The 27,228-nt window shown below is 41.9% G+C and overlaps 1 protein-coding gene across 1 annotated transcript in view; it reads left to right on the plus strand.

Annotated features, from left to right (window-relative positions):
* Positions 1–19,412: 19,412 nt before the first annotated feature.
* Positions 19,413–27,228, plus strand: part of LOC106576844 (A-type potassium channel modulatory protein KCNIP2) — a 192,354-nt gene continuing 184,538 nt past the window's right edge. Inside the window, exon 1 of the mRNA XM_082964692.1 lies at positions 19,413–19,739. Coding sequence (XP_082820818.1) covers positions 19,667–19,739 — 73 coding nt within the window. The 5' untranslated portion in view covers positions 19,413–19,666. The remainder of the gene's footprint in view (positions 19,740–27,228) is intronic.

Raw genomic sequence — 27,228 nt, forward strand, 5'->3', positions numbered from 1 at the left:
TCTTCATTGCAAAGGATTTAAACACTGTTTCTCATGCTTGTTCAATGAACCATAAACAATTAATGAACATGCACCTTTGGAACGTTCGTTAAGACACTAACAGCTTACAGACGGTAGGCAATTAAGGTCACCGTTATGAAAACTTAGGACACTAAAGAGGTCTTTCTGCTGACTCTGAAAAACACCAAAAGAAAGATGCCCAGGGTCCCTGCTCATCTGTGTGAATGTGCCTTAGGCATGCTGCAAGGAGGCATGAGGACTGCAAATGTGGCCAGGGCAAAAAATTGCAATGTCTGTACTGTGAGACGCCTAAGACAGCGCTACAGGGAGACAGAACAGACAGCTGATTGTCCTCGCTGTGGCAGACCACGTGTAACAACACCTGCACATGATCGGTATATCCGAATGTCACACCTGTGGGACAGGTACAGGATGGCAACAACAACTGCCCGAGTTACACCAGGAACGCACAATCCCTCCAACAGTGCTCAGAATATATGCAATAGGCTGAGGGAGGCTGGACTGAGGGCTTGTAGGCCTGTTGTAAGGCAGGTCCTCACCAGACATCACCGGCAACAACGTCACCTATGGGCACAAACCCAATGTCGCTAGACCAGACTGGACTGGCAAAAAGTGTTCTTCACTGACGAGTCGCGGTTTTGTCTCACCAGGGGTGATGGTCGGATTCGCGTTTATCGTCGAAGGAATGAGCGTTAAACCGAGCCTTGTACTCTGGAGCAGGATCGATTTGAAGGGGGAGGGTCCGTCATGGTCTGGGGCCGTGTGTCACAGCATCATCAGACTGAGCTTGTTGTCATTGCAGGCAATCTCAGCGCTATGCGTTACAGGGAAGACATCCTCCTCCCTCATGTGGTTCCCTTCCTGCAGGCTCATCCTGACATGACCCTCCAGCAACCATACTGCTCGTTCTTTGCATGATTTCCTGCAAGACAGGAATGTCAGTGTTCTGCCATGGCCAGCGAAGAGCCCGAATCCCAATTCCATTGAGCACATCTGGGACCTGTTGGATCAGAGGGTGAGGGCTAGGCCATTCCCCCAGAAATGTCTGGGAACTTGCAGGTGCCTTGGTGGAAGAGGGGTAACATCTCACAGCAAGAACGGGTAAATCTGGTGCAGTCCATGAGGAGGAGATGCACTGCAGTACTTAATGCAGCTGGTGGCCACACCAGATATTGACTGTTACTTTTGATTTTGACCCCCTTCCCCCCTCCCCTTTGTTCAGGGACACATTATTACATTTCTGTTAGTCACATGTCTGTGAAACTTGTTCAGTTTATGTCTCGGGTGTTTAATCCTGTTATGTTCATACAAAAATGTACACATGTTAAGTTTGCTGAAAATAAACGCATTTGACAGTGAGAGGACGTATCTGAAAAAGTCACATAGATTTGATGATAATTTGTTGTATTACAGTACATACCAGGCGTTTAGCAATTTGTTGGTGCTTCTGGAGGGAGCATGGAGACACTTCGGGAAGAGTGGGATCGTCATGTGTGTGGACATTCTGCAGGTGATTGAAAAGCGATGTCCACCTGGCAACCATCTCTTCCCCACTGTACTCGCCGACCAGTAGAGGTGTTTGATCATGCTCTGCACCCATTTTTTCACCTTCAGACATTCTTTGTCCTTGGCCACTACTTCAACTTTCCTAGAGATACCTGATAATGTAGTGTTCACAACAGAAATACAAAGGAAGTATTGATTTTATCAAACACAACAAATATTTCCTTTACATTGTTGTGGGTATGCTTGCTTTAACTCGATGGGTGAGCAGACTTGGCACTTTTAGGATTTTTGTCATGGTACCAGTCTAGCTAAATCTAGCTGTTAAATGACTTTTTACCTTTTGCCACATGCCAGGAATCATTGTAGTCTCTCTGTACATCTCTCTGAGGAATTTCTGGATCTGGGGAATACCAATCCGTAATCATAGATGTGACCTTCATATTGGACCTCTGCAGGAGTTCAATACTCCTTTTTAGTCCCCCCTTCTCCATGTGGCTGCTGCTGCCAAACTCATTGCTCTTTTTGAAGACAAATCTAAGTGAGTTTGTGATAAAAAAACAACACCTGGTCAGAAAACAAAACCCTGCAACAGGGGTGGGCAACCTCACTATACTAGGATCAGTATATTGTCAATGCCAGGCATTTGTTCCAGACAGGTCTGAGATGTTGGTTAAGTTTAGGCATTAGGGTTAAATGTAGGCATTAAATTAAACTGGTTAAGGTTAGGGTTAACACTGAAAACGTGTGCCTATCAATGGGATTGAACCAGAAATGTTTGGGGCCATAGCTTGCAGTCGTAGCTATTTAGCAACTTGGCCCATGTCTCTGAATCTTTGTAACACGTATTTTTAACGTGAGCTCGTCAGGCATTTTGAGTTGAAAATGTTGAAACTTTTGATGGACGAGACGCTCCCCAGCAGTTCGCCTTGCGTATTTAACCCACAAAAACATGTTGTGATCCCAGCCTTACAGTAACACATGGTTAATGTGGCGCATACGTCACATGACGAATCATGACAAGTCATAATATCATTACATTAATTAAAAGTTGTCAAATCAATTTTATTCTTGCATGAGCCACATACTGAAAACTCAAAGTTTGGATTAAAGCGTCTGTTGTTATGACCATTATCTGACCTCTACATCCATACAGTATATAGATCTATATATAGATATATGTATACTCGTGTCCATCTGTGAAAATAAATCCCTGCCATACCCTCAGTGACTGTGTCATTGGTTGTCATTGGATACCTCTGAGACGGATGCCTGTTGTTCATTTACTGGAAGATAAAGGTTAAAGTTCACACAAATACACACAAACATAGACGTGCACACACATATACACACAAAGTAGGATGGTGCTGATTTAATGAGATGATATGGGCCTACACTCTCTGCCAGACACATATCTAATTAAATTGAGAGCAGACTTTGACAGTGTAAGAATTATGGAATTACTGTAGCTGACATAGATACTAGAAAAGTGCTTTTACAGTTTTTTCATTGAACTGGAGATTTGTCTCTGATTGATAAAACAAACAGACCAATTGCAAAGTTGGAAGCAAAGGGTCAGCCACAATACAGTTGTCACGCTCGTCGTCGGTGAAGGAGGACCAAAACGCAGCAGGCATGCGGTTGTTCATTTTGAACATTTATTAACTCCAAAATGAACACAACAATAACAAAAGAGAACGAACGATAAACTGACAGTCCTGTAATGTTGACATACACTAAACACGGAACAATCTCCCACAAATGACAAACACACCCTAATATATGGGACTCTCAATCAAAGGCAAATAGACAACACCTGCCTTCAACTGAGAGTCCCAACCCCAATTAACCAAACATAGAAACAGACACACTAGACTACACATAGAATACATGAAAACCAAACAGTGCCCAAAAACCCCGGAATACTTAAATCAAATGCCCCTTCAACAAACACACCACACCGAACCACATAAAACGAATACCCTCTGCCACGTCCTGACCAAACTACAATACCAATTAACCCTTATACTGGCCAGGACGTGACAACAGTGCACCTGGAGTAGTGCCTTGTTCAGAACGGCACTTTGGATTTAAACCACTCACCCTCTGGTCTCTGTTCAGTGGTCCATTTCTAGATTTACTGCAAGAGGGTGAATGGAAATAAATCAGGAATAAGATAAAGAACTCACTTTAGGGGGCTTTCAAACCAAATTGGTTTGGTGTGGTTTTTCCAATCTCTGGTGTGTTTACCCCCTTATTTCAGTTCGTTTGGACTGGTGTGAACACTCTATCCGCACTAGGGAGCGCACAAAAAAATGCATCCTGGTTCGTTAAAACCGGGTGGTATTTTACTGTGTTGTTGTTCGCTGCAGGTGAGAACGCAGTCCGGACTAAACACAGGAAAATAACCGTAGTAGCACATTATTATGGATTGTTTGACTACAAGCATTTGATGAAATGCAAGCAGCATCATAACTTGAGATCTCTGAAACATTCTGTGAGTAGTAGCAAATGTATGAGCGATGCAGATTAGGGGAGACAGGGCTATACCGAGGATATAGGCTTCAGAATATATGTCATTTAGAGCTGCTATTCCTCCAGCATGATCTTGGAAGACCAAAGCAAAAGTAATATGATGACTGGGACACATGACTCATGATATTTATAAATGGATTTAACTTGAGCATTTTTGTCCAATAAACAAATGACTTGCATGGACATGATCTTTTGTTTAGGAATTTTTGTTCGTTTGAGATTTGGCAATGTGAAACCAACTGGACCAAATGAAAAAATACAATGTAACAAATAGTCGAACTCGAACTATAGCTCAAAACTTTGTGTGAAAACACCCTTACATGCTGACCCGACCGCTCGTGCGCCATCGCGTGCATGTCAATTTTGTCCACCCACACCAGACGCGATTGAAATATCAAAATGAACTCTGAACCAACTGTACAAATTTGGAGACAGGTTGAAAAGCATGAAATATTTATGGCAATTTAGCTAGCTAGCTTGCTGTTGCTAGCTATTTTGTCCTGGGATATAAACATTGGGTTATTTTACCTGACATGCAGAAGGTCCTCTACTCTGACCATTAATCCACAGATAAAAGGGTAAACTGAGTAAATTTCTAGAAATCTCTCCTCCTTCAGGCTTCTTCTTCTTGTTTGGACTTTATATGGCAGTTTGCAACCAACTTTAAGGTGCATTACCACTACCAACTGAACTGGAGTGTGGACCGCAGTTCATCTTTCAATCACCCACGTGGGTATATGCTCCTAAAAACCAATGAGGAGATGGGAGAGGTGGGACTTGCAGCATGTCAAGCGTCACAAATAGAACCATGTTCTATTTTAGCGCCTGGCTACGCACTCGTTGACGTACATGAGCAGTGTGGGTGCATGATTGAATAACATGTATGTGTACATTTTGCCATGATCACGCATGTGCCGCGAGTGGTGTTGTCAGCATGTAAGACAATTGATTTACAGCTCTCTGTTGTCTGTCAAAACTCAGTGTTGACAGTGTGAGAAAATAACAGAAAGAGAGAGAGAGAAAGAGAGAGCGCTTCACAGAACTGTACAATGTAGCTATAGATCAGATACAGTCAGTCTCTGCCTCCGCTACTTTTCTGCCTTATGCTTCCACTACCATCCCTAATAGTGGTGATATCATCATAATTTAGATTCCATCCCTTTTACTTCTTTGTAATTGTGTTGTACAATGTTGTCACTGGGTTATTATTAATTTAAAATATTGGTGAGTGGGATACCGGGGGTAATGTAATGTGGACTTGATATTGTAAATGCAGTTTCAAAGAATCACTGGATAAGTCTATTTAAATGATTTGCAGTATTCCCTATATCTATAATTCTGAAGGTGTTCCCCTTAAACCACCAACCCTCTGGTCGCTGTTCAGTGGTCCATTTCTAGATTTACTGCAAGAGGGAGAATGGAAATAAATCAGGAATGAGATAAAGAACTCACTTTAGGGGGCTTTCAAACCAAATTGGTTTGGGGCGGTTTTTCCAAACTCTGGTGTGTTTACCCCCTTATTTCGGTTCGTTTGGACTGGTGTGAACACTCTATCCGCACTAGGGAGCGCACAAAAAAACGCACCCTGGTTCGCTAAAAAAGGGTGGTCTTTTACTGTGTTGCAGTTCGCTGCAGGTGAGAACGTAGTCTGGACCAAACACAGGAAAACACAGGAAAATAACCGTAGTTACCCCCTGGGATTGCACCTGAGACGGTCGCTGTCCATTTCTCTGTAGCGCTGAACCTCTGAAATCCAATTCTGTGGCTGTTCACTTCAGTGCTATTCGCTGCTATTAGGGCCTACTGCTGGTTTGTTTCTTTAAAGGCTGACTGTGCAGTTCAAATCAGTGGCGACATTAGGCCTGGGCTTTTGATCCAGACCTGAAACTTTTGATGTACATTTTTTATTTTATTTTTACATTTCAGTCTGATATAAGTTTCCACAATCACACATCACTTGCGCTATATTGTATTTAAAAAAAAATGTGTTACTGTCAAATTTTTATGACAAAAATAAACAATACAATATATTGAGAGAGGCAGAAGCAAGCACTGCAAGAAGCCCCTGGAGTGACTCTGTGCCTTCTGTGTATGTACGAGATTTCACAACGCAGTGGACCGTTCATGTCCCTTGACCCTTCCCCGACCCCTACAGCACTGATTAGATGCCAATGTCATCACTCAGCAAAATGCCTGTCACTCAGTCAGTCTGCAGCATAGCACAGAGCAAATATGGATATTCGGAACTACTTCCGAAACAGTGGCAAAAAAATTTGATCAGGTTGAGGCAGCAGTGAATGAGATGGAGAGGGCAGAACAGCCAGAAAGTCAAAGATAAGGATGTTGATATAAGTCCTGATTTTAGGGAAAGTGTTTATTTCCATAAACTGTATTTGATGGGTTTCGTTTCTGTAGCTAGATTGGCTGGCTGGACACTTTGGTAGCTACTAGCTGGCTAGGTAGCTGAGACCCAAGAGATTTTGGAGAACGTTTTTCTGACTGAAGCACATATGTGACTCGTTACATGAAACTAGGCGTATGTCACGCATCACTACTTCACAGGAGAGGCCTTTGAACGTAAAATGTTATATCTAAATGCAGAGAGATGAGTTTGGATTGGTCTGCCATGTAGCACGCTTCTGTCTATAACATGACTTGCTCAGTATGTCGGTAATCCTTTCTAACGCAGATTTTTTTTTAAAGATATCACAAATAACTGCAAAAGTGTTGCTAATGCTCTCCACTTTCTGGAGGACCGAGTTTTGAAATCAGTGGAATGCCCGGTGGCACCAGAGTATGATAGCTAAGGAGATTAAGAAAATTCAGGAGTTTGATTAGAAATATGCAGAGGGAGTCGAAAAGGGAACACACAGAAGGCTGTTGTATAAAACACCTGTCTCCGGATTACATCTTCAAACTAAGGGCAACCATAGCATCCGTGACAGAGAAGGAGAAGCGTTCATCCATGTATACGGGTAAGAGAGTCTAGCTAGCTACATTTTCAGTTATTATATGTTTCTAATTTTGTCAGAATGACGTTTTCATTGCAAGTTAAAGCGTACTGTTAGCTAGCTAGCTAATGTTAACGTGTATGATCTGTGTAATAATATCTTTCATATCTCAGAGCCATTTGCATTGCTACTTATAGCCTAATATTAGCTAGCTAGCTAACATTGAAACTAGTTGGTTAGCTTTAGCTACATCTAGATTAATGTAGTGTAGTAAAGTTATGAGTTGGGGTTATGGTTAATTGTGTAGCTAGCTAGCTACATGTCTTAACAAAAGACTCCACTATGCAAGAAACCATTTCACTGTGCTGTTTACACCTTCTGTATCATGTGCATGTGATAAATAAACTTTGATTTTATTTGATATAGTGTGTGTTTACGAAAGACGTAATGTGAAGAACAACATAACCTGCACCAAAGTCAAATTAGGATATAACGTTAGGCCAACGAGAAAGGATCCAAGTTCTAAAATTCTCCAGTAGAATGCCCTGATTTTATTTGTCACACTCACAACTGTAAACTATGTTCTGTAATTAGCTCACCATTAACTTGTAAATTATGATCTTGTTGTGAGTTTATTTTCCTGTAATAATGAATACAAATTAACTAATGTTAAGATGTTGTCAGCTCTATGATATGGTAATTCTTTGTACTGGCTAGCCAGCTAACTTAATGTTGCACATGCTTGGCAAGTCTTAACGTTAGCTAGTTAGCTAACAAGCTAGACACGAACCAAAACATTGCTTAGAAAGTTGCTTTTAGTTGCCTGGTTTGCTGGATTGACATATACTAAAATCATTTTAAAATGGATGGGTTTCTTGGTGTTATTTTGGTCCACCAGGCTGCTGATGTCATGCAGCCTGTCGTTTTTTTTGTGTTCATACTTTTTCATAACGACAACGACAACTTTGATGTCGGATGACAATAGAATGTTCATGATGTCACTGCGACAACTGTATACAGAGATATCTTCTGACAGTGACACAGCGCCCCACTGTGGACTGAAGCTGAACTTTACTACAACATACAGTATTTAACCCTGTTTTAAAATGAGCAATGTTGAGGTGGTAGACTAAATTAACCTGTTGGGGCTAGGGGGCAGTATTTGCATGGCCGGATAAAAAACGTACCCGATTTAATCTGGTTACTACTCCTGCCCAGAAACTAGAATATGCATATAATTAGTAGATTTGGATAGAAAACACTCTAAAGTTTCTAAAACTGTTTGAATGGTGTCTGTGAGTATAACAAAACTCATATGGCAGGCCAAAACCCGAGAAGATTCCATACAGGAATTGCCCTGTCTGACAATTTGTTGTCCTTCTGTTGCATCTCTATCGAAAATACAGCATCTGTGCTGTAACGTGTCACTTTCTAAGGCTCCCATTGGCTCTCAGAAGGCGCCAGAAAGTATAATGGGGTGTCTGCTGTCTCTGGGCGAAGAACAGCAGGAGAATTTGTGAGTGGTCAGCCTGGGGACAGTGACACTGGAGATGCGCGTTCATGAGAATTCTCAATTTTTTTCTTTCAGCCTTTGAATGAATACAACGTTGCCCGGTTGGAATATTATCGCTATTCTACGAGAAAAATAAAGGAGTTCTGTATCTATAATTCTTAAAATAATTGTTATGTTTTTTGTCAACGTTTATCGTGAGTAATTTTGTAAATTCACCGGAAGTTTGCGGTGGGTATGCTAGTTCTGAACATCACATGCTAATGTAAAAAGCTGTTTTTTGATATAAATATAAACTTGATTGAACAAAATATGCATGTATTGTATAACATAATGTCCTAGGAGTGTCATCTGATGAAGATCATCAAAGGTTAGTGTTGCATTTAGCTGTGGTTTTGGTTTTTGTGACATATATGCCTGCTTTGAAAATGGCTGTGTGATTATTTTTGGCAGGGTACTCTCCTGACATAATCTAATATTTTACTTTCGCTGTAAAGCCTTTTTGAAATCGGACAATGTGGTTAGATTAACGAGAGTCTTGTCTTTAACCTCCCTGGGCAAGGCGGGACGCTTGCGTCCCACCTAGTCAACAGCCAAATACCTCATAAATGCTATAACTTCAATTTCACAAACATATTACTATTTTACACCATTTTAAAGACAAGACTCTCATTAATCTAACCACATTGTCCGAGATGCTGTATTTTTGATAGAAATGCCACAGAAGGAGAACAAATTGTCAGACAGGGCACTTCCTGTATGGAATCTTCTCAGGTTTCGGCCTGCCATATGAGTTCTGTTATACTCACAGACACCATTCTAACAGTTTTAGAAACATTAGAGTGTTTTCTATCCAAATCTACTAATTATATGCATATTCTTGTTTCTGGGCAAGTGTAGTAACCAGTTTAAATCGGGTACGTTTTTTATCTGGCCGTGCAAATACTGCCCCCTAGCCCCAACAGGTTAAAATGGTGTAAAATAGTCATATGTTTGAGAAATTGAAGTTATAGCATTTTTGAGGTATTTGTATTTCGCGCCACGCGATTCCACTGGCTGTTGACTAGGGTGGGACGCAAGCGTCCCACCTAGCCCAGGGAGGTTAAATGAATCATAACCTATTCCATTCTACATATACACATGCTTGGCACGTCTGTTATTTCCATAAAGGCTATGTGACTATTTGTAAAAAATACATTTATATTTCTATTACTTTCTTTGTTCACTTAGCTAATTACTTTTTCTATTGTTGACACTAGACAAGACAGAGACAGCAACAGAAGAATAGGTCATGGAGAGAGACAACAGACAAGAGAGAGAGACCGCAAAAGAAGGATACGTGATGGAGAGAGAAACACCACACAAGACAGAGACAGCAACAGAAGAATAGGATAAGACAGAGAGAGACACCAGAAGAACGGAACATGCCATAACAGAAGAAACAAAGGAGACAATTACATAGAATTCTAAGAGACAGCAACAGAAGAGGGCAGACAAGACAGACAGCAACAGACGACAAAGAGAAAGCAATGGAGTGATGCAGAGGAGGAGTGAGCACACAGTAGACTGTTTCACTTAAAGCTGCTCTATCGATTTGAATTACTGCAGTGTGTGTGTGTGTGTGTGTGTGTGTGTGTGTGTGTGTGTGTGTGGTGTGTGTGTGTGTGTGTGTGTGTGTGTGTGCGTGTGTGCGTTTGTGAGAGAGATAAAGAGGGATGGTCAGAGAGGCTCATTGGACAGTTCAGAGTCTATGTTTGAAGTTATTGAGCGGTTTTTGGCAATACACTGTAGAGTAGCAAGCCTATAACATTACTGTTACACCGAAAACACCTCATTTCTAATGAGATTTTAGGATTGTTAGATGGAGCTGAAAAGTCCCCCCCAAAATATAATTTGCCAAAACTCAGCCACCATACAGGATACAGTGGTTGCTCAACTAAAAGTTTTGCAATTATGCTGCGGGACATAGAGGTAATTTGTGCTTCAGTACTTTACCCTGCGTCACTCCTTCATTGATCCAGACCAGCAAGGGGGAGTTAGAGCACTGATTATGTTTTTGGGTCCCAAGGCGCTACTGTGTCTCTAACGGACACTTATTTTTTTGTTACTACTCTACTGTATTACTTACTAAAACTGTTGTTACACTAAGGTTTTTATTCTAAGAGAAACTTAGACTACAATTAGGGTGTGGAAATGTTAGGATTATTTTGCTCTTACTGTAGTATTGTAGCCTACTCCCGACCATGTTGCACACTGCCCGAGTGGCGCAGTGGTCTAAGACACTGCATCCAGTGCAATCTGCAATACCTGTGCCGGCCACGACCGGGAGACCCATGAGGTGATGATAGGCTTTTGATTTCTCTCCCTCTAAAAACAGAAATAAATAATTCTCAAGAACAAACTGGCTTTATTTACAAATTAGTAACAATGTCTCACCCCATGTTCAAGAATGGCCTTTTTCTCGATCACTTTACACAACGTTTCTAGCAGGACAATATATATTGGTCATGGCTCCCGAGTGGCGCACAATGGGATTGCCTTGCAGTTCTCCAGCTTTATTCACTGAGATAGCGGTAGGCGCATGAGATTCAAGGCACGAGGTCAGGAGGCACGGGATGGGCCGCAGAGCAGCGCACGGAAGACGGTGAAAGGGGTGCGTACTGGCGGCAGAGAAGTCGGACGCAGGAGAGCAAAAACTGTGTTTCCAACAGCACAGTTTAATAAGAAAAACACACCGGAAAACAGAACAATCAATAAATGGGTACATAACCCGACGCACACCAGACATAACGTGCACAAGCACTTACATTAAACAATACCGGACAAGGACATGGGGGGAACAGAGGGTTAAATACACAACATGTAATTGATGGAACTGAAACCAGGTGTGTGGGAAGACAAGACAAAACAAATGGAAAATGAAAGGTGGATCGGCAATGGCTAGAAGACCGGTAATGTCGACCGCCGAACGTCGCCCGAACAAGGAGAGGGGCCGACTTCGGAGGAAGTCGTGACAGATGGACCTAGCCCATGGGGAAAGGAGGAGGAGGAAGGGGGAGCAACACTTTAAGGGGCATTGCATTAATAATGGCGCTGACTAGGAAAACGTTCCCGCTGTTCTTAGTGCCTGTCTGCATGTTCAAACTAAAACAATGTAACTAATAATTGCGTGAAAAATGCCCCTTAGATATGAATTCGGAGGGCAGAAATTATCCAATATTAGAACATTAGACCTCTCACTAAAGGCGTAAGTCAAAAGTTATACTTAAATCCAAACTGGATTTAATGAAAAATTACATGAAAAGCGCACATTTGTAAATCCTAAACTAAAAGTAATTGGAAAGGTAGATACAAATTATTTGTAACATTGTGGTTACAATAAAGAATGCAAACAGGATGTAAACAAAATGCCATGTTTTTATTTACAGTAGTGATGGACGTCTGGAGGCATTTTGAAAACAGGTTTTCAAACCCTTGTTTTTCACAAGTGTTCCCATAGTACTGTAGCAGGTGTAGCCCTATCTGTAGGTGTGAACATCCCCCAACTTGCAATGTATTCGATGACATTGCGACCAAAGAGAACAGACGAAATGGACATTGTTTTCAAGCCAGCTTCTTTCTTTGGTGCTACCTATTCCAGGGTTAGGATTTTCAAGAGGACTTGAAAATGAGCCGGAGCTGAGAGGATCACCAAAACTAAAGGTATTTTGGTATCAGTGCATTTAAAAAAAAAATGTATATAGCCTATCAATGTGTAGGCATACTGTGTGATAAAAATTATAATAAAAAAATAAATAATAATAATTAAATAAACAAATTATAATAATTGTGTACTAAAAACGTGAATGTGTTTTTGCAGAGCATACTGTACAATCATGTCGATAACCATCTGTGGAGATCAGTGGACAAATGGCGGGCTGCACCGAAAAAACACATGGTTGCCAAGAAAGCCGTTAGTTTTGCTAGATTATAATGTGTATGCAGCATTTGTGTGTTGGAGTCACTTTTAATTCTTAATTGATCTATCGTTTCTATCATAGGCCACTGTAATCGATGGGTGCTCAGGGCGGGACCATTCTGCTCGCTGATGAAGGTGCACATGGATCAGATTCAAACTTTGAAGACCGAGATCGAGTCACTGAAGGCAGAACAGCAGAAGAGAAACATCTGAGGGCAGAGATACGGGCGACAGCTGTTGCATTGGTCCAGAGCCAGGCGGTATTGGCAGAGTCACTCGTCATTGGCAGAGAGTCAGGCGGCATTGACAGAGAATCAGGCGGAGAATGACACGTTGAGGAGGGTAAGAAACGAGATAGTCACAATCCATGCCAGGCACACCTGTGAGCTTTGGAACTCCACCTCCGACAGGCAGAGTCAACATACCTGGTGGGTTCGCCAGGTCGTCGGTTCACCCTGACATTTCCATTCCTCTTCTGACAACAGAACTTGACCAACTGCTCACCAGGCACAGCAAGGGCTTTCCAGACCGTTATGCTGTTCTGCTATTCCAAGGATGTGTAACCGAAGAGAGATAGCACGAGTGGACACAGAATACCAACTGGGATGGATCCCGAGGCAAATGTGGCTTACCAGTGAACCTCTGGGTGTTCATCATTAATAGTCTCTCATAAGTTTCTGTCCATGACTGATGCAACCCGAAGAAGCATTAAAGAAAGAGTTAATGAGTACTTGAGGTCACTGAGAAAGTCTGGACATGGCCTCCCTTATGTAAGGAATTAGGCACTTTACAATGTTTACTACAATATGTACTGTAGGCTATGTTTACTTGTCAGACTGCACAGTAAGCTAATAAACAAATGCAGGCGGCTTCTATTTTCAAAATGATTTAAATGCTTTATTATCCAAATGTTTAAAGTGCGTGTGGGCGACCTCATGCAACTGCAAAAATATCAGAAAAAGCATATACTGTACAGTACTTTATTTCTTCATCAGCATCTTTATGCTTTCGTTAATAAAATAATTATAAAAATACTCTTTCAAAATGCAGATGTTTATTTAGTTATGGATCCATAACAAATTACTATGGGAATAAATAGCACTGAATGACAGAATTATTGGAACAAAGTAGGCTAATGAAGGTAAACAAATTGTTGCTTACTGGAAAATGCTCTTTCAAACACACACAGTCAAGTTGTACACCGCCATTATGGCTATTAGCAGGGCTATTAGGAGGACAATAGACTTGCCTAGAAGGAAAGTAGGGAGAGAATTGTATCATCAAATGTATTTCTTAGTTAGGTTAGGTTGTCTGTATTAGTTGCAATTTCAGTTTAATCATCCACCAGAAAATAACAGACCAAATAATACAACAAATATTGTGGTTAAACTCAAATATACTAATTAATAAAAAAAAACATGATCAATTAGAACCTTTAACATGTGGAGGGGGGAAAAAGTATTATTATTATTAACCCTGTTTTTCACAAGCGTAGCACAGTCATATAGCATCGGCACCTACATAAAGCTGAGTGACTCACTCATTCATGGCTTTGGATCAAAATAAATAAGTACCAACATTCTTTCTGATAGTCTTTAATAAATAAATGTTTTGGTTATCCTGACCTGGACACCATGTACAGTATTATAATAGCCTATTATGGGCTATTAGCAGGACAATATAGGCTTACCAACACCACTCTGTATTTTGATACTGTGCAAGGCGGGATACCTGTGAGGCGGCTTTTGGTTTCTCTCCCTCTAAAAACATAAATAAATCATTCTAAATAACAAACTGGCTTTATTTACAAATTAGTGAGAATGTTCAATAATGGCCTTTTTCTCGCTCACTCTAGGTTAAATGAAAACAAAATGATCTCCAAAATATTGTTATTGTCACGTCCTGACCAGTAATAGGGGTTATTTGTTGTTGTAGTTTGGTCAGGACGTGGCAGGGGGTGTTTGTTTTATGTGGTTCGGGCTATGTATTTAGGTAGAGGGGTGTTTGGTTTATGTGGTCCAGGGTTTGTTAGTCTATGTTCTATGTTAGTGTATTTCTATGTTCTGTCTAGTCTATTGTAGTTCTATGTTTAGTTAATTGGGGTTGGACCTTCAATTGGAGGCAGCTGGTTATCGTTGCCTCTGATTGAAGGTCCTATAATTAGGAATTTGTTTGTCATGGGATATTGTGGGAGATTGTTTCTGTGTATAGCTTTGTGCCTTACCGGCCTGTTCTTTGTCGTCGTGGTTGTTTGTATGCATGTTTATTTTGGTTTTCCTTCTTTGTCCTTTAATAAAAGAAGATGAGTATACATTTTCCCGCTGCGTCTTGGTCTAAACCCTACGACACCCGTGACAGTTATACTTTAAACAAAGTTATTATTATTATTAGTATTATTAATTAATTTTGAATCATATGAAAGCCCCTTAGATATGAATTTCTCATAGATCAGATTTGCCCTAACGAAAAATGCCCCTTAGATATTAATTTAGAATCCTCCAATCCTTTTATGCTCTTAGTTAGTACTGTAGCCTACTCCCGACCGACACGCTGTACAGTGCCATATTTTCCGATCCATCCTAACAGAAACCCTGAGGGTTTAGTTTTTAGTTTTTCTTGGAATAGAAACACCATAATATTAATTAAGCTACATTTCTTAAAATCAATCCCATATACTATGTTTTTACAAAAAAGATTTTAAATTCTCTAGTATTGCCAATATTGAAGACTATCAAATGCTTCTCAAAGATACCCTCTGGTGGTCAAACTAGCACTAACTAGCATTAATGGGAAAAATGGCTGACAATTAAATAATGTGCCATAGACTTCTGCAGCAGTCCACAAGGTGTACTGCAGTATGACGCAGGTTTTAAAGAAGGAACCACTGTATGTGCTTTGATTGAAACAAAATGCAAAAAAGGCTAATAGTTTCTTAACATCATCTGCTCTAATTCGCTAATGAAACAGTAATTAAAGATCTAAATGTATACAGTGCATTCGGAAAGTATTCAGACCCATTCACTTTTTCCACATTTTATTACGTCACAGCCTTATTTTGAAATTGATTAAATAGTTTTTTCCCCCTCATCAATCTACACACAATACCCCATAATGACAAAGCAAAAACAGGTTTTTATAAATGTTTGCAAATTATTATTTTTTTTTAAAACACCTGAAATATATCACATTTACATACAATACCAGTCAAATGTTTGGACACACTCACTCATTCAAGAGTTTTCCTTTATTTTTACTATTTTCTACAGTATATTGTAGAATAATAGTGAACACATCAACACTATGAAATAACACATATGGAATCATGTAGTAACCAAAAATGTGTTAAACAAATCAAAATAGATTTTAGATTCTTCAAAGTAGCCACCCTTTGCCTTGATGACAGCTTTGCACACTCTTAGCATTCTCTCAACCAGCTTCATGAGGAATACATTTCCAACAGTCCTGAAGGAGTTCCCACATTTGCTGAGCACTTGTTGGCTGCTTTTCCTTCACTCTGCGGTCTAACTCATCCCAAACCATCTCAATTGGGTTGAGGTCGGGTGATTGTGGAGGCCGGGTCATCTGATGCAGCACTCCATCACTCTCCTTCTTGGTCAATTAACCCTTACACAGCCTGGAGGTGTGTTCTGTCATTGTCCTGTTGAAAGACAAATGACAGTCCCACTAAGTGCAAACCCGATGGGATGGCATATCACTGCAAAGCACCCCCACACCATCACACCTCCTCCTCCCTGCTTCATGGTGGGAACCACCCATGCAGAGATCATCTGTTCGCCTACTCTGCGCCACAGCATTTGAAACCAAAAATCTGATTTCCACCGGTCTAATATCCATTGCTCGTGTAAGCAAGTCTCTTCTTATTATTGGTGTTCTTTAGTAGTGGTTTCTTTGCAGCAATTCGACCATAAAGGCCTGATTCACACAGTCTCCTCTGAACAGTTGATGTTGATGTGTCTGTTACTTGAACTCTGTGAAGCATTTATTGGGTTGCAATTTCTAAGGCTGGTAACTCTAATGAACTTATCCTCTGCAGCAGAGGTAACTCTGGGCCTTCCTTTCCTGAGGCGGTCCTCATGAGAGCCAGTTTCATCATAGCGCTTGATGATTTTTGCGACTACACTTGAAGTAACTTTCAAAGTTCTTGAAATGTTCCATATTGACTGACCTTCATGTCTTAAAGTGATGATGGACTGTCGTTTGTCTTTGCTTATTTGAGCTATTCTTGCCATAACATGGACTTGGTCCTTTACCAAATAGGGCTATCTTCTGTATATTCCCCCCCCGTACATTGCCACAATACTCAACAGGGTTGAAGAGCCATGATAAGCTATTCAATAGGCTACATCTGTCGGTACAAACTTTGATTGAAATGATGATGTAATTTACATATTTTTTGCACTCCCTCATCTAAAAAATAGCACTACACCACCGCAAGTAAGATCTGTGGTAGGTTTGTAGCCGGTGATATCTGTATGCTGCATGTGTTCCCTGCTGGCTTCATCCATCTGAGCAGAAGCCAAAATGCAACTGTCACGTGCTCATTACGAACACCATAAATACAGTACCTTGAACGACAGCACCATGGACAACTCCTCCGTTTACCAGGAGACTTTGTGCCATTATTTTGATCTGCCACTGACCACATTGAAGCCTTCTTCTCCATTTACATTGTGTCATAGCCTACACTTGGATTAGCCTACACTGTAATTCATTACACTGGACTGGTTTATTTTACCGCACCATCATTGCAATCCAATGCATGCACGATTTATGCAATAAACTAAGATATATTGTGGCTCTGTTGCGCTGTGCTACAGAAGGCTATGTCAGTCCGCTAATACAGGACTAGTAAAGGCCCAGTGCACTACTTTTGTGACCCGATTCAGGAACTTGGCATAAGTCGCAAGTCACGACTTCACAGGAGATCGGTTTGAATGTAAAATAAAAATGTTTTTATCAAAATGCGTTTTTTTTTCTCGAACATGTGAACTTTAATGTGCCTTCATATCAAACGTGTATGCCATCTGTAAATACGAATAAAATTGTTAAATTACGACCCTAGTTGGTTTAGCAACAGAAAAAGTGAGCAACCTTCCCGCTAGTCATGATTGGCTGAGATAATGAGTGGGCTAGACATGCCGAGAGATGATTTTGGATTGGTCTGTCATATAGCACACGTCTGTCTATTGGAGCTGGTCAGTATGTCTAGGCAATCGTGTCAAACGCAGCTTTTTCTATGTATCGTGTAATAAAACTGCATAAACCTAATGTCAAGTTAAAGTGCACTGTTAGCTATCTAACGTTATGTGTATGCTCTCCACTTTCTGGAGGACTTAATTTTGAAATCAGTGGAATTCGAGAATGATAGATAAGGAGATGGAGAAAACACCAGTCTGGATTACATTGTGCATGGCATCAGACAGGAGACGTGTCCAACCATGATGTAAACAGGTAAGATAGTCTAGCTAGCTACATTTTCAGATATTACAAGTTTCTAATTTTGACAGAAAGTGGTTTAATTTCAAGTGTACTGTTAGCTAGCTAACGTTAGCTGGCTGGGTCGCTAGCTGGGTCGCTAGCTAACGTTATGTGTATGATCTTATTCTTTGTATCTCAGACGCATTTGCTTGACTAGTTATAGCCATAGAACCTGGTTGGTTAGTTACCTGCAGATTAATGCAGGGTAATAACGTCACGCATTGTGATTATGGTCCATTGTTTAGCTATCTAGCTATCTACATGTCTTAACAAAGGACTCCACTCTAATTTTAACAAAGTATTTTCATTTCAAGTTAGTGTACTGTTAGCTAACTAGCTAACGTTCGCTGGCTGGCTCGCTAACTAACGTTACGTCATGCGTTGGGATTCATTGTTTACCTAGCTAGCTATCTAGCTACATTTCTTAACAAAAGACTCTCGTTTTAGCATGCCAGAAGGCAGAATAGTTCGTAATTCAATTGTAGCCAGCAGCACTGTTACAGTCACCAATGCTCTGGATAACATGAAGTCAGCCAAACCAGCTCTGCTGGAGAGATTAAAATGGTCAAAGTGGGGTGTTCTCTCATTATGTGTCTGGAAGTAGCTAGCCAATGTTAGTAAGTTAGCTTGGATGCTTGACTGTAGTTGTGAGGTCAGAGCTTTCGGAAAAACCCTACTTATTGGCCAGAGTGTCCGGTGTGCGCTCTGAACACGAAACGCTCTGAATTTACAAATGGACAATCTGACAGCACAGTTGCAGTCACCAACGCTCTGGATGATGTAACAGCCTAACCAGCTCTGCTAGGGCGAGTAATGTTCAGTGAGCTGTTCTCTCTCACTTAGATGTCTGGAAGTAGCTGGCAAGTTTGTACAGAATGCACGGATCAACCCTTTAAGAGATGGTGGGCCTAAGGCTTAAGAGGGTGTGAACAATGCTGAATGGGTGTAGACAAAGAAGGGCTCTCCAATAGTAGAACCAAAACATTGAAAGACTGTTTTCTCAAAGTGCATTTACAAGTTGATCAACTTTCAAAGCAGAATTACTTTCCCATTGTTCCTCAAATGCACTGTATGATATACCATTTTGTAGCTCTGAGTCTCTACTTTTATCCAATGTAAAAAACAGAAATTCATATGTTGCTACATAAGACCGAATCCAGGTTGTGAGTCACTTTTGTGAAAAACTTTTTTTCGCCTATGCTAGAGATGGCTATATAGGCGCGCTAATATAGGACTAGTAAAGGCCCAGTGCACTACTTTTGTGATTGATTTTAATTTTTTTATTCCGATTTTCAGGGTTTGCTACACCACCCTCAACACCCCATTTCCCGCGTCTATGGAGAGGAGTATCGCTTTTGTGCGCTTGCTCGAATCAGTCCGGTGACCAAAAGCCTGATAATCCTAGTGTGTGAGTGTGTGTGTAAATGTGTGTGTTCGCAGGCAACAAGCGCGTGTCGCTCACTGGTGGAGAGAGACTGAAGCCAGTTTGGGTAGCGGAGAAAGCACATCACCAGAGCAGTCCGGACTGAAACTGAAATAACGAATTAACAGCCTACCAACGGGTTTGTCATTTAATAACATTTTATCAACCGTTAACTACACATGGTTAAAGGAGACATAAAACAAAAAACACCATAAAACACAACTGAGATTTATCCTCCATAGTTTCCGTTCCAAGCACCGGGAAATATGAAGACTAAAAACCGGGAGCAAAGCTTTTCTGATTCCAGAGAATTGGATGGATCGTATGACCAGCTGACTGGTGAGTGATGGGCTTTCCCAGCCCCGGCTTTATTAGACCAGTGAAAGATGCCATATGACTCTCGAAAAACTGGAATAGTTGTGTAGCCAAATTGTTTTAAGCTTGTGCTAGTCTACTTTCGATGCTTCTCAGTTGTCATTTAGTGCGCGACCTGTTGTGAATAAAGTGTTAAAGCAGATAATGAAGGCTATATCGTAGTCTTTAAAAAAAAGCGAGCAGCCTTTAATAACCTCATCTCATTACACAATGTATATATTGATTATGATATATAATTGTGTATATGTCATATTGTATCTTTTGTTGTGTTCGCATGCATGTTGTTGCGTGAATTGTTAGTGCATGGCGATGGAATCTGTGCGTGGCGCTCAATTTTGCTGACCAGGCTTTTCTACGGGAGTCCATTGGCTGCCAGGTTGAGATGCCCAAAGCGCATCTGGATTGGAGACATTGGTGCTGGCCTTGAAGTCTTGGGTGATATAAAATAAAACGTGTCATGTTAGTGAAAGTGTGCCTTTTCTAATCAAACAAACCAACATCTGCTTTCTGATTTTTAGGACTGTTTTGCAAAATAGTTGTTGACTGAATTATCTTGGATTCTATATTTAATGAGCTTTGCCAAGCTAAACTATTTGAGTTTATGTTGCTACTGGTTTTTGCCACACATGACGTTTCTTTGCTTGTGTGTGTGTGTGTGCCTGTCCATCAGGATTTTAGAATGTCACCTAGAAGTGTGTTGCAAAATGTCAAGACAATTTTAATTAAAAACAAAAACTGTGTGTGTGTGTGTGTGTGAGTACAGACTGTCAGCAATATCAAACCCTCGTATAATATAAACAGAGTTTAGAAGAGGAACTGCAGACAATAATATTATTCTATAATTAATGGACTGTATAAGTGCATGTGCGTGTGTGTGTGTGTGTGTGTGTGTGTGTGTGTGTGTGTGTGTGTGTGTGTGTGTGCGCACATGCCTATGTGTATGTAATGTGTGTGCTTTGCAAGCATTCCAAACACTGCCATTCCTTAATTACATTAGCTCGGTGATGTACCATGAAACACCATTTGTCTGTTTAGTGCCAGCTGCTGGATTAAAATGATGCTTTGTGGCCAAAAATATTGTTACTCTACAATAGGCAAGAGGCAGGCCATGCACTGGCTGCCGGACACACACACACACACACACACACACACACACACACACACACACACACACACACACACACACACACACACACACACACACACACACACACACACACCACACACACACACACACACAGCACACCACACACTACTCTTTGTCTGCCCAGGGACTGTGCTGGGCCAATCTAATCTAACATCACTACTCTACTGCTGCTGCATTAGGAGCTACACAACCATTTGTAGCCAATTTAATGCATAACAAATAAAGCTATGATTCCATTCCTGGGTCCTAGCCAGGAGGTCTGTCTGTGCGGGCTCACATAGAATTAGAATGAGTTGTTCTTAGAATTAGTAAATCTAATTCTATGGACTTCGCTCTGACGGGCATGTGTCTGTTTGTGCGTGCGTGTGTATTTGAGGATCAACGCCTGTCTAGTCTGTAAGCTTTGACTTGTTTTGGGGGGTGAGGTTGTGAGGCTGCACATGGGAAAGATCATTTAGAATCAGTCTGTCCCTCAGTTCTGTATGAACAGGCAGGCTCCAGAATCCACTAGAGGGATTATTGGGGAGGCTCTGGGCGCTGTCTCTGTGATTTTAAGCCAAGACTGAACCAGAAAGACATTCCATTGGACAAACAGAAGGGTTTAACGTTTAATAGTAATCTCTAAAATAAGAATTTAGAGATGTTCTTTAGAAGTTGATGCTTTTGTTCCTGCAGTAACCTGACAATGGCCTGTGCTCTCCAAACATTTTCTGTCAGCCGCAAGTAGATGAAGGATATTTTTCCTGTCATCTCTTGAACATGACCCTGGACTAGCCATAATATGCTTTCTTCTAATTTTCTCTACTTTTCCTTTGTCTTGCTCACAGACCAAGTTTTTCTAGAGGTCCCTTCTTCCCTTGTTCGTGTGGAGGGAAGTCAGATGTGAAGGTGAAGGTGTGAATAAGTGAACTAGTGCAGGGGAGCAATTCCCATCCTGACTTTGTTTAATGGATTTTAGAAAGCTGTCAGTAGCTAAGTTTCCATCCAATTTGTGACACATTTATATGCAAATATTATAAGATCTACATAAAAAAAATATCCGTATTTTCCCACTAGTGTTGTTTCCACCGAAAAGACTTGTTGCGGATAAAAGTCAGTGCGCGATGACGTTGTGCACACAACATGTACTTTTTCATGTACCAAATAAAAATATAAAGTTCAATGTGTTTCCATCGTATTTTCAACTCTACTGATAGATTTGTCACAAAAACTATTACATTAAATAGCAAATGTGCCTATTCTGGTCTTGGCATGTGCGCTCTAGCCAACAGCTTGCAGATACAGTGCGGGCAGGCTAGTCTATTGTACATGATGATATTATTATGGATAATATTTGTATCTGTCAAACAGCAGTCAAGCATCAATCATGTCACCAGAATTAGACCCTCGATATTTCTTTGAAAGGAGCATCAAGATCATCGTGCACTTTCACCACCCTGTGAATTTCCTCATAACTTATTCCATCTGTAACCCAATAAACTGCATGGTTTCCTGAGTCATAGTGGCAGGACCACACACCATATCATTGCATGATTCCAAGTTTACTTTGATAGGATGGTTATTCTATCAATATTTGCAGGTAAAGGTATTTCCACCACCATTTCTCGCATCATTCATTTTACAGACACAAAAAGATCCCACCATGTCGAACGAACAAATTATCTATTGGCATTTATTGTACCAAATCTCCCTGTTCCCATCACAGCTGTCAGGATTTTTTTCTACTGTATGACTTTAATTGCATGAAAACTGTGGATGGAAACGTGGTTTGTATGGCTAAAGAGATTGCCGTGAATTTGACAGTATCTTACAGGCAGCAAAGTTGCAAGTAATTTACTGTATTTCATATTGCAGTACACCTACCTACTGTAATTTAAATACAGTATCAAAGCAAGTACTGTGTAATGAAACACATTCTACAACAGGTTGGTCAAAACAAGCATTGTGATAGGTTGAGACGCATTCTAAGCCATACTAATAAACCAGTTTAGCATGGGTAAGCCTATGACTCAAAAATGGGCATCTCGTTTTCTGTTCCATCTGAGAAATCCCTAAGTAATCCAGTGTCCCATCAGCCCAGCCAGCCAATTCATTAACTTGATCTCCTCTGTAAAAAAAACAACATCTAGACATTATTTCCCCTTTCTTCTAGCCTAACCTGTGGTTTGTAACAACAAAATGTTTTTTTTTTTACAAGCTTTGCTGTCTAGCTCTCGACCTTTGCAGCATTGTTTCAATATTGAAATTCGATCTCCAATGTCCTATTGAGAATTAATGTGTCAGGACTAGATGGACATATACTTTTTAAGGATATTTACAAATAAATTAAATGCAGTTACTTTGCTGCACGGTTTGCAAGCAAGGGATAGGAGCGTTGATAGCCAGTATGGCAACGACACATTTAGAACTAATGACTGGGTCGCGTCCGTAGATATAGAACAAAAAGTCTTCACGACTGGGTCGCGTGTCTGGCAACCGATAGAATGAACGTACATCTTTTTTCAACCAGTTGAAATCATGAATCATTTTTATGGATATATACAAGGAAATGTCAATAGAAAAACAGGTCAAACGACATGAAATGCAGCTAGTTTGTTGTATTACCAGCTTCAGTTTGAAGTGATTGCGTTAGCTGTGTAGTTGGCTAGCTCCTCTGAACAGTGTCCTGACAAGAGAGCACATTGTCTATGCCAGGCAAAATCGCACATCATTAGCTCATTGTTATGGATGTATCCGAAACAGCTTAAACAAAAGCAAATGCAGCTATTTTGCTGTTATTATAGCTTCACTGTTTGACCTGAGTGTGTTAGCCATAGTTGGCTAGCTATCAAGCAAGGGATAAGAGCATTGCCAGCCGGCATGGCAACGGAACATTTAGAATAAACAACTGGGTCGCGTCAATAGCTATAGAACAAAAATACTTAATGACTTGGTCGCGTTTCTGGTAACCCAACCGATAGAATGAATGGCCAGCCGGCTTGGCCAGTAACCATAGATGTGCCTATATTTTTGTTGAGCGATGAATGTATATATAATTTGATATACAGAGGAATATACATAACTGTCTTATGATTTATATTATCTTGTTTGATATTGTAAATTTAATTTATTTCTCCTCTCCGTGGCTAAGAATACATTTATCAAAATAACATATTTTTTTTATCTAATTGCTAACCCGTTGTAGAAAAGCAATTGTACACTCGAGGGTGTGCAAACCAACTTTTTTAGCATGGCTGTGCTGATCTATGGTACTCGGCTCTGCCTCATAACTATGACGCAGCGCAGCCATGCTAAAAAAGTTGTCTTGTGTGCAATTACTTTAGTACAATACTGTATAATGACTCTGTAAAATACTGTAAAAAGACTATAATGCTACTGAAAATGTAATGAATGAATTGATTAATTAATAGATGGATTAATTAAATTCATTGAGGGGAGATGGGGTTTGTATTTCACAGTATTTTACTGTAATTACATGGGATTGGGGCAAACAGGTTGGCTGCTAGGTAATGTGTTTACACATTACATCATAATAGTGAATATTTTGTGTTTTATATCAGTTACATTTCCAAACGGGCAGCGAATACAGGGCAAAAAATACCAAAAAGACATGGCAAAATGCTCTTCCATTAATTTATACCTTTATTTAACTAGGCAAGTCAGTTAAGAACAAATTCTTATTTTCAATGACAGCCTAGTAACAGTTGGTTAACTGCCTCGTTCAGAACGACAGATTTTTACCTTGTCAGCTCGGGGATTTGATCTTGCAACCTTTCGGTTACTAGTCCAACAATCTAACCATTAGGCTACCTGCCGCCCCATTAAAGGTTTAAGACTTGCTGCCACTACAATCTGTCTCCTATACATTTTAAATTGATGGTGCACTACTACCACATGCCAGTTAAATTGGTACATCACTCTTACTCCCTGATGCAACCAGGGATACTGTACATAATGACGAGATGGTCTTGTCTGGGCCCTAACAATGGGAGTCGCAGAATAAGCCCATTAAGCCCATATAAACGCATTCAATATTGCTGTGTTTTGTTATTTTGGTGTTGATTTTGTATTTATTATTAAAAGAGCAAGATGAGCATACACATACCTGCTGCGTTTTGGTCCTCCATTTCCAACGACAAGCGTGACAGAATCACCCACCAACTATGGACCAAGCAGCAGAAGAAGGAGCAGAGGGACTTCGAGTTGGACTGGCGGGAGAAGTGGACCTGGGAGGAAGTACTGGACGGGGCCGGACCTTGGCACCAAGCTGGGGATTATCGCCGCCCGCAGTGGGAAATTGAGGCAGCCAAGGCAGAGAGGCGGAGGTACGAGGCCATGTACGCGCTGAGGGTGAAGCACGAGAGGCACCCCCAAGACATTTTTTTGGGGGGGCACACGGGTAGTTTGGCTAGGCATAGGAAGAGCCGGAAGCCAGCTACCCGTGGTTATATGGAGGAGCGTATGGGGTGGAGAGCGCCATGTTTCGCTGAGGAGCGCACTATCTCACCCATACGCACGCACAGTCCGGTGCGCGTTGTTCCAGCCCCTCGCAGGTGCCGTGCTAGAGCGGGCATCCAGCCTGGTAGGAGGATGCCTGCGCAGCGCATCTGGTCGCCGGTACGCCTCCGAGGACCAGGCTACCCAACTCCCGCTCTACGCACGGCTACCATCAGGCCCCTGCACAGCCCAGTCTGCCCTGTACCAGCACCCCGCTCGTACAGGGCTACTACTTCCATCCAGCCAAGACGGGTTGTGCAGGAGGTAAGATCAAGACCGACTGTGCGCCTCCATAGCCCTGGGTTTCCAGCTCCTGTCTCTCGTGCGGACCCGGAAGTGCGTCAACCCAGTCCGACTCGTCCTGTTCCCGCTCCCCGCACTAGCCTTCAAGTGCGTAAACCCAGCCACGCCAGTCAACAGTCGTCATCAGGAGCTGCCCGCCAGTCAACAGTCGTCGATCAGAGCTGCCCGCCAGTCAACAGTCGTCATCAGAGCTGCCCGCCAGTCAACAGTCGTCATCAGAGCTGCCCGCCAGTCAACAGTCGTCATCAGAGCTGCCCGCCAGTCAACAGTCGTCATCAGAGCTGCCCGCCAGTCAACAGTCGTCGATCAGAGCTGCCCGCCAGTCAACAGTCGTCGGAGCTGCCCGCCAGTCAACAGTCGCCGGAGCTGCCCGCCAGTCAACAGTCGCCGGAGTGGCCAGACTGCGCTGAACTGCCGGAGTGGCCAGACTGCGCTGAACTGCCGGAGTGGCCAGACTGCGCTGAACTGCCGGAGTGGCCAGACTGCCCTGAACTGCCGGAGTGGCCAGACTGCCCTGAACTGCCGGAGTGGCCAGACTGCCCTGAACTGCCGGAGTGGCCAGACTGCCCTGAACTGCCGGAGTGGCCAGACTGCCCTGAACTGCCGCAGTGGCCAGACTGCCCTGAACTGCCGCAGTGGCCAGACTGCCCAGACTGTCCCGAGTTGCCAGACTGCCCAGACTGTCCCGAGTTGCCAGACTGCCCAGACTGTCCCGAGTTGCCAGACTGCCCCGACTGTCCCGAGTTGCCAGACTGCCCCGACTGTCCCGAGTTGCCAGACTGCCCCGACAGCCTGGAACGGCCTGAGCCGGAGCCACCTCCAGAGATAGGTGGGTTGGGGAGGGGGGGTGTAGCACAGTGCCGTCGTTGACGGCAGCCACCCTCCCTTCCCTCCCTTTAGTAAGGGGGAATTTTTCTTTTTGGTGTTGCTTGGGGTTATTTTTGTTAAGGTGCTTCCGGGGTTAGCACCTTTAAGGGGGGGGTACTGTCACGTCCTGACCAGTATAAGGTTAATTGGTATTGTAGTTTGGTCAGGACGTGGCAGAGGGTATTCGTTTTATGTGGTTCGGGGTGGTGTGTTTTGTTGAAGGGGCATTTGGTTTAAGTATTCCGGGGTTTTTGGGCACTGTTTGGTTTTCAGGTATTCTATGATTTTGTCTAGTATGTCTGTTTCTATGTTTGGTTAATTGGGGTTGGGACTCTCAGTTGAAGGCAGGTGTTGTCTATCTGCCTTTGATTGAGAGTCCCATATATGAGGGTGTGTTTGTGTTTGTTATTTGTGGGTGATTATTCTGTGTTTAGCCTTGTGCCTTACCAGACTGTTTTTGCATTGCGTGTTTTGTTGATCGTTCGTTCTTTGTTATTTTGGTGTTCATTTTGTATTTATTAAAAGAGCAAGATGAGCATACACATACCTGCTGCGTTTTGGTCCTCCATTTCCAACGACAAGCGTGACACAGAAACAACAATACCATGCACCTGGTCAAAAGGTTTTTGGCGTTCCAAA

This window comes from Salmo salar, chromosome 18 (genome assembly GCF_965601325.2).
Source record: "Salmo salar chromosome 18, fSalSal1, whole genome shotgun sequence".
In the NCBI taxonomy this organism is placed as follows: Eukaryota; Metazoa; Chordata; class Actinopteri; order Salmoniformes; family Salmonidae; genus Salmo; species Salmo salar.